General features: G+C 28.9%; 1 protein-coding gene across 1 annotated transcript; it reads right to left on the reverse strand.

Moving 5' to 3' along the window:
- Nucleotides 1-6,589: 6,589 nt before the first annotated feature.
- Nucleotides 6,590-7,984, reverse strand: LOC145195038 (cytochrome c oxidase subunit FA4-like). Its single transcript, XM_090070918.1, has 4 exons — nt 7,792-7,984; nt 7,095-7,180; nt 6,925-6,985; nt 6,590-6,812 (listed from the first exon to the last, which is right to left on the reverse strand). The coding sequence occupies exons 1-4, from the start codon at nt 7,828-7,830 to the stop codon at nt 6,741-6,743; spliced, it is 258 nt and encodes an 85-aa protein (XP_089927044.1). The 5' UTR covers nt 7,831-7,984; the 3' UTR covers nt 6,590-6,740.
- Between the last annotated feature and the right edge of the window lie 1,188 nt (nt 7,985-9,172).

Raw genomic sequence — 9,172 nt, forward strand, 5'->3', positions numbered from 1 at the left:
ATTTATAATTCAAAAACAACTTGAACCAGGAAAAATCAATGTTAAAACTTTTTAAAACGGTAAAACAAAAAATCAACTCCAGGTTGTTTAAAAGTATCGCCAATTAACACATTTACAAAAAGTTGCAACGTTTTTATTTACATGTTAAAAATTTAACTGTGCAATAGCAAGCGATCTTTTTAGCAAGAAGCAATCTTTTTACCAACAAGCACATCTTTTTTTGAATTAATCAAGTGCATTAATCAAAACAAAGGTTAATTTAAATTAAAAGTTTAAAGTGAAAACACGATCACAAATTATTTTAAAAAAACATTGAAGCTTTGTTTATTGAGCTTTTATTTGAAACCAAATGAAATATTTGTATCCTATTTTTTTTTTTTACTTCTAAAGATATCACCTCCTTACTTTCTACTTTCGAGTTTTTTTCGGTGCTTTAAAAGAAATTTTAAAGCACTATCATTGTTAATTATCTTGATACCGTGGTGTGGCCTAACAAAGTCTTATGCTTTAAGAAAGTTCTAATTTAAGAAATGACAAATTTCGTATATATAAAATAAACATTTGGGGAAAATAACTTAGCTATTTTAACTAGATATCTAGTTAGTTAAAATAACTAAATTTTTTTTCTAAATGTTTATTTTATATATACGAAATTTGTCATTTCTTAAAATAGGACTTTCTTAAAGCAAAGGACTTTGTTAGGTCACACTACGGTTGTTCCTTTCGAATGAGATTCTAACAAAATGTTTAGAACCTCATTTTCATGATCGCAATTAAAAATGAGCAAAAGAAACGCTCGTTTTGTACATTTTTACAAAAACGTCAGGTAGGGCGGGTAATTTGCAGAATAGCGGAATGGCGGAATAGAATATTTTTTTTCAAAAGTTCTATAGAGGAGAGAAATCCAATCATCATGTATACATAAAATCAATCATACGTATATAAAGTCTTTCATACATATTCATAAAGTATATTCTTAAAAGTTTTGGCATAAAAGATAACTTTTGCTTGTTTCAAACTTTTAAGATTGTGTCTTCTTGTTGATATAAAATAATTTCGTATTCTCTCCACTTCAACAAAACACGTTTGATATCATTATTTTCTCCAAGTTTTGTTTTACAGTGCATATTAGTTCTGATTCAGTTGTCGTGACCAAAACATAATTGTCTTCGATAATGAAACGATAATAGTGGCTCAGCATTGCCCGCAAAGATGATCTGAAAAAATTCTTTTCATTCTAATCTTGGATATCATTGCCAATATTTTGGGTATATGTATAGTTTAAGGTAAATATAGTTTAAAAAATGAGCAGAACCAATGATCAAGCCATCACCACTATTACATTAAAAGAATAAAACGTTTTTTTCTTCTGTTATTCACAAATTCCGATAATATTTAATTTCCCATTAGAAGTAATTCAAAAATATATAAATCGAGAATTGCTACCCTCTCATTATCGGTGTATTTAATAGCAAATTTCTATCTCAGATTCTCTATGGCAATGATTTTTATGTTTAACAAAGATTTTTGAAGTATTTCCTGATCATAAATATTTTCATGGCTTAGAAACAGCTATAAATCCGTGTTTTGGATAACTACGGCAGATTTAATATAAATTTGGCAGTAGTTTGAAAATTGTTCGAATTCAATTTTCAAAAAAAATTAGATTTTTACGAAAATCGAATTTAAACTGATTTTTCAAATCAATCATAGTAATTCAAATCTACACTAATTTTTCTTATTAACGAAAAAAAAGATTTTCCGATAATTTCAAGAATACCAAGACATGTGCTGCTCTAATTTAACAAGGGTTATACAAGCGAGAACCCTTTTATATTCTTTAAACCACCTTGCGGGATAACAATCAATTAGATTAGAACTGTTTAGCGAAATAAACCTTCTTTTTTTTTTTGGCAGATTATAAGCTTTTTTTGGAAAATAAAATTTGTACCTCGTTTGCGAAAAATTTTTGATAAAATTCAAGATCCTTAGATTAACCTTGATTATCCCGGTTAGAGAAAAATTGTTAACTCTGCATGAAGAATTCATCTCGGCAATTTTGATACTTATTATGTCAATGTGTCTGAAACATTTGTGAAGCATTTTGTTTTGCTGAAGACGAAAGAAAGAAGAAAAGGGTATCTCTTTATCTCTTTTATTAGAATTCTTATTTAGAATCAGAACTGTGATACGCAGTCAAAGGCTAGTCTACTTGATTTGTCCATTGAGGAGCTGAAAATTGATGAAAAAAATCCATTGGAAAACAAAGTTCAATTAAAGAAAACCAAAGAAGTTGTACTAACTGCTTATGTTGCATGTGTCTTAGTAAACCGTTCTCAGATAATACCCTAAGTAAAATATCAAGGAAAATGGTGCTGGAGTTAACAAAAAGCGTTACTTTTAATTACAAAAACAACCAAACCCAGGGATAAGGATATATGCTAAAAGCAAAGCATCATATTTGGTCCTCTAAAAATCGAACACCTGGTAAAGATCTAGCTAAACACAAGTTTGATCAAACTCTGGCAAAGTTAGCAACAAAAATTAACCAGGTTCCCCGAAAAAATAATTGTTGAGCAGAAGTGTTCAGTAAACTTTCAATCTGTCGGGAAAGTATTATTAGATTTGTTTGGCCACTCCATTCATGAAGGTGCCTCTGAATAAAATGAAAGCAAGAATGATCATTTTGTTTTAGATTGCAAAAACCAAGCTGACCTAGATGATGATCTTTATCTCATAGATAGTCTTTTTCTGAGCATCAAAGCTGAATATTTGCAGTTCTCAGTGTTGTAAAAAATACTTTTAAAAAAGTGTTTAAAATACAAATAAAAATACTTGGCGGAAAAAGTAATTCAAATACAAAATAAAATACTTTAAAAGTATTTTGATTACTAATTTAAAATACCAGTGGTCAATAAAATACTGGTATTTTAAATGCTTTCCAACACCTGGCACCTGGCAGTTCTGTCAAACTTTAACAAGAGCACAGAGATTAAATCATGTTGCATTCAAATTAATTATAAAATAACCCCTAGATTAAACCTTAACTCTAACCAAAGTAAAAATGGTTTGTACTCAACTTTAACCTTCGCTTTTATGCAACTTCAAACAGATTATGAAGCTAAACCTCACTAGTGTGTTGTAGGGTTCTGGGAGTATGACGCACTTAAATTTATAAGAACTGTTTCATACAAAAAAGTATTTTTGTTAAGCTAGCTTTTCTGCTTTGACCGAGTGCGTGTTAGGAAAGACGGAACTATTTTCAAAATAACCTGGTCGATAATAGTGGTCAATAACAACCGTTCTATAGTAATAATGATAGAAGATATTATAAAACGTTATTCACATAAAAAGGCCACGCAGATAAAGCGTAATTTAAATTTACTTTGAAAGGTATATTAATCATTCCAGCGGATATTTTTTATTATCTCCTAAGGTGGAAAGCCCCTCAGAAATATGAAATAAAAAAAAATAAAAATATTTTCTTGTTTTGTGCAAAATTTATCAGAGAATCACTATTTGAAAACCATGTTTGAAAATTCACTATAGATCTTCATTAAAATAGATTTTATTGAACCCAAGTATTTAAGCTTCCTTAACAACCGCCATAACAACAGCAGTATTTTTTACCTTTACTAAAAAATAGTATAAAACCCTATTTTTTTTAATGAAAAATATATCTTATTAAGTAAATTGTATTTTCCATTGTTCAAAACAACTTTAGTATAAAAACAGTTACTGGAAAGCTCATAAATATATCATAAATCTTCTACAATGGCTAAGGCTTGCAGAGCTAAGCAAAGAGCTAAAAATAATAAAAGGAAAAAAACATTTAATGTAAAAAAGAACTTAGTTGTAAATAATGTTGCTATGGATGTAGACATGGAATCGAATATTGTAAATATGAACATAAGTATTACTAAAAGTATTGAAGATGTAAATGTAAATATGGAGAAACAAGTTAATTTTAACTTTATTAATTCTGATGAAATATGTGTTTCGGCTAGAAAAAAATACAAAAAATTCGTCATCAAGAACAAAGCTATCAAATAATATAATTAATAAATTTTGTAGTTTCTACCCTTAGATGTCCAGAATGTATGTCATTTAAATTGTTTCTCTCTAAAAATGAAAACAAGAGAAAAAGTCTAGCGTCTTATCTTTATGTTAACTGCTGTGTATGTGATTATTCAAGAGAATTTTACATCTCAACATTGAATATACAATAAAGTTTTGATATTAATATCAGGGCTGTATATGCTATGAGATCATGTGGTCAAGGCTATTCTGGATTCTCAAGATTTGTCATTAATGGGCATGCCTAAACCCATGACTGCTAATAATTATAATAAAGTTGTTACAAAACTAACTGATGCAGTAAAATCTATAGCTGAAGATCACTATGATGGATGCTGCTCAAGAATTAAAAGACTTGAAGAGTGATCTTGTTTTAAATTCAATTCCAGACCATGTGCTCAATGTTATTGATGTTACACTTTTGATGGAGTTGTCCATTTTAACATTGGTAGACAAGTTAGTGTTTTAGTTTTAGAAAAAATGAATTTAAGACCTGGAAAGTATTTGTTAGAAGGATGTTGGAAAATTAATCAAAAGCGATTATACCTAGCCATATATAAAAACACAGAACAAGCAAAGAAATACAAACAAGTAATTCATGGAAAAAAGGAGTCGATATGACAATTCTCTTGAAAAAGAGCAAAACCCATATCAAACTGGTGCATTTTAAGATTTAACTTTTTTTATATACAGATTTGCATATTTATTTACACTGTTTTGAAATTTATTACGTGAGCATTTTCAAAAGCTGTTTTTCTCAGATGAAGAGTTTTTAAGACGCCAGCCAGCATATCTAAATAACTAAAAGTGGTGTTAAGCTAAAACTTTAAGTACAAATTTGTTTGATTGTCTTCTGTGACTTAAACGTGACAGATTTTTTTAAAAGTTGAATCCAGTCCTTAAGTAGGTCAACAAAGTCATAAAATTTGGTCAAATTTTTCACATGTACTTTGGTCCAATATATTGTTCTATTAAAAATTTCAATATTTTGATGTTTTTGGCACCTGCTACAGCTACCATTTTACCCAAAAAATTTTTTTGTTTTTTTTAGTTAATTTTGTTATTTATTTTATGTATATGAAGTTAAATTTATAAAATATTGATATTTATTCAAAAAATTTTTTCAGGGGCTTTCCACCTTAATTTAAATTCTTCAGTCCATTCACTGGTTGCCAGATGAGTCTGCTTCAATTAATGATATATTATGTATACTTGATGTCTAACTTCGATCCGAAAAGTGAAGCCGGGGAAGCCATTTTTAATTCGGGCAAAAACCTTATTTACCTATATGACATTTTAAAAGTTAACATTAAAATATTCATGAGCTGCGTATGGTTGTTCTAAAAGATATATGAAAGGAAGTGACATTTTTTTACAGATTTCTAGTTCATAACTAAGAATTTTGCAAAAATTGGACAATCACATTAAAACGTGAGAAGTTTACTACATTAAAGCACTCGATTCTTTGCAGCAATTATTTTTTACTTATTTAAATCATTAATAAAACGAGTTTTCGAAGTATCTTTAATTTATTGAGAAATTTAGATGCTCTCAACATTCATTTTTACTTTTATTTCGCACATCAGATATAGCTCTTGCCCTTATTACAAATGGCGGATTAGATTTGTAAACAAAAAAAAGCGGCTTCACTTTTCGTCCAATAAAATCCCGCAAGTTAGACATCTAGTATATATAATATATCATTGGCTTCAATACAGAGATGAAACTTTTCATTGTCCGTTTCTAGCCGTCTTCCACTTCGAGGATTTGCCTTTGTTGAAATTTGTAAACCATTCCGATGAGTTTATACGAGCACGAGTTTTCTTTAAATGTTTTGTTGAGATGTCGATGCAAATGATTTCTGGTTCAATCGGATTTAATTTCTTACAAACTTCAGTTGTTCGCTTAATCAATAGATGTAATGATTTAAGAAAGCTTTGGAGGTTACAAAGATGTCCAAATTATTTCTATCCGAATAAAATGAATCAGAAGAATGTTTTAGTATTTTTCAAAGCTTCACTTTAAAGTTCAAGAAATATTTTAACCAACTCACCATTGAGTTTTTTTAATTTCTGTTTGAACACATTAAAAAAAGATGTTGGCAAAACGTTTGAAAAATCGATTTGCACAGTTTAGGCAAATATAAGTACGAAGCCCTCCCATCGCACACGTTTTAATTTAAAATATCTTTGATATGCTTAAGTTCTTAATAAATACAAAAATATTTAGTAATTAATGGCTTAAAATTTCATTTCAAAATTTTTTTGTTAAAAAAAAAAAAAAAAAAAAAAAAAAACTATTGAGAAAGGAAGCCGAAAATAACGGCGGCTAATTTAAAGTTGTTGAAATTTTGAGTTCAATAGAAAGTTTTTTTCGAATCGAAGGATCGTTTCGTAGAAGAATCGTCTCTTTTTTTATTATAAAAAAAGCTGTATACTTTTTGTAACAGCGATGATAACGATATCTAAAATTTACTAATTTTTTAGATACAAAACGAGAAAACATATTTGCATTGAAATTTAATCATTTTATTTTTACTATTTATTTCGTATGCAAAATATGAAAAATAGAAATATATTTACACTATAATACAAATATACAATAATTTCACTAATTCCCAAATGGCAAAATATAATACAACATTACAAAAGATGTATTCTACGTTACTTCAATGACTCGAGGGCTTCTTTAGATGCAACAGGCTCAAGTTTGGAATAATCGTTCGGACTAAACATCTAAAGATGTAAAAAATATTTTTCTGTAAAACCGTCTTATTTTTGAAGCATTAAATATACTGTAATTGATATTTATACATCCACATATATATTTACTCTATACATTACATACTTTAACTTGCTGTGTTGGAGAAATCTTATTCCAAGGAGTGGGGTCACTTTTATGAGATAAACTATAAAAAAAATTAAAAATCATTTATAAAAAAAGTTAGGGGAAAACCTTAAAGATTTTTATTGCAGTAAAAATAAAAAAGAAAAAGAAAATAACAAAATAAAACTTACACAACATCAGGTGCTCTCATGGCTCGTACACAAGATCCAACAGCAAACGCCATCGCAGTACCCATGCACACCAGGAGTGGTGCGACCTTAAATTTTATAAACAAAAACTTGAGAAATTAAAGCTTCAAACGTCACCAGTAACGTGAATTAAACATTTTTTTTTTTTTTTAAAAAAAAAAAAATGAAAATTATTTTTTTTTTTAATGAAAAAAAAAAATTCATATTCCACTCAATCTAATTTTTATAAAATTCGTAGAGCGTCTTACAAAATGATTATGTATCTTATATATTTACCATTACAGTTATCAATGTAATTTGCAATCCATATTTAAAAATAATTTAACACAACCTCTCGCCACCGTAAATTTAGTATAATGGTGTTTTAAAACCTTAGAAAAAATTGTGAGATATTCAGCTTTATTTCAATAAAAAAAAAGCTTAATATCTCCCAATGATATTTATTAAAAGTGAAAGACACAGTACAAGTGCATGAGCAATAACTAAACTTAACTTTTCTTTTAAAGAGAAATGGCTTGAAAAGAGAATTCGTTAAATTCCAATTAGCACCTCGAGCGTTAATGAGATACGTTGGATTTATTCATTATTTCAATAGTTTTTGAGTAAGTCTATAATCTTAGACAATCTTATCATAGAGAAATAACACCAGTAAAGAAAAACAAAAAAGCAATACACTTACTGCCATTTTATCACCCATTTTCATAGAAGCAAAAAACATTTTATTCGCGCTAGATCTCACAACCTTTGAAGTTTAGAAACTCACTACTTTTGATTCAGAAGTAAAGACTGGAGCTTACTTAAACTAAAAATTCATTTACGTCATAATCTCGATTTTTAACAACAATTCAAAATTTGTGCTAAAACGTGCATTTTGTCCAATATTCGTGCTTCAACGCACGCCAATTGGACGCGTCCAAATATTAAACGAGGCCAAATATCCACGCTGTTCGCTTTATCTGTCGCGTTACTCATCGTTAAAATTTTCTCATAAAACCTAACTTTCTGAATACTTTGGTTTCTGTAAACCTCGACTCGAATTTATGCATAATTATTAAATGCAAAAATTTTGTTTTAAATTAAGCTTAAAACCATAGTACCGCAGCGGAAAATTAGGTTTCTACCCAACAGCAGTAACAACAAAAACTATTGCCTGAATAGGGGGGGAGGGGGAGCCAGTTAAAGTTATTGTCCATATAGAGTTAATAGACAGGAGAGAACTTGAGTATTTGGGTTTACTTAAGTTCGGTTTTTCTTTCAAGCGAGCTACTGCGATGGAGGGTTGTTTTTCTAAATTCCAACACCCTATCTTTTATGTTAATCCCTAGTATAATAACAATGAAGGGCATCATTCCTTCATTCGACAATTTAAGCCGATATTTTTAAACAAATTCTTGATGTCAGCTTTTACAGTAACGTGCACAGAAGCACAGTAATACAAATAAAAATTGAAAAAATGGCAGTAAGAAGCAATAAACCCCAATTCATAAAGAAAAATTCTTTTTTCGTGATTAGCAAGATTTTTACTGTTAGATTAAATGTTTTCTTTTCTTGTCTGTAATCATAATTACATTTAAGGATCTGATTACAATAGTGAACCTCATTAAAATGCATATGGTTACAATTTATCTAGATTTCTAAAGTGTTATGTAATTATAGCTTTGTTTTGATAAATCCGGCCTTGTTACAATTTTATTTCCGCTTTTTGTTTTTTCGGCTAATCAATATGCAAGTTATTTTTTAGTGGTTGTTTACATCAGCCCATAATTAAACTTTTAGCGCAATATTTTAATTTACTTACATAAACAGAATAATTGGCTAAGACGAAGGTAAGTAGTTCCCTTGACAATTAAATAAAAACAAACTGGTTTAAAAAAAAAAAACAAAAAAAGAAAAACGAATCGCTCCTTATTTATAAAGTCGCCTTTGGACGAGTTGTAACAAGTTGCTTTCAATGTTATAAAATTTAAACTGTTTTGAATAAGGTTAACGTTTAAGATTTGCGCGAGTTAATCAAGTGCAGCCATCTCACCGTTAAAAAATCCAATCAGTTAAACATAATG

The sequence above is a fragment of the Hydra viridissima genome, unplaced genomic scaffold, assembly GCF_058129835.1.
Source record: "Hydra viridissima isolate aposymbiotic clone 2 unplaced genomic scaffold, HvirCarnegie_v1 scaffold_13, whole genome shotgun sequence".
Taxonomy (NCBI): domain Eukaryota; kingdom Metazoa; phylum Cnidaria; class Hydrozoa; order Anthoathecata; family Hydridae; genus Hydra; species Hydra viridissima.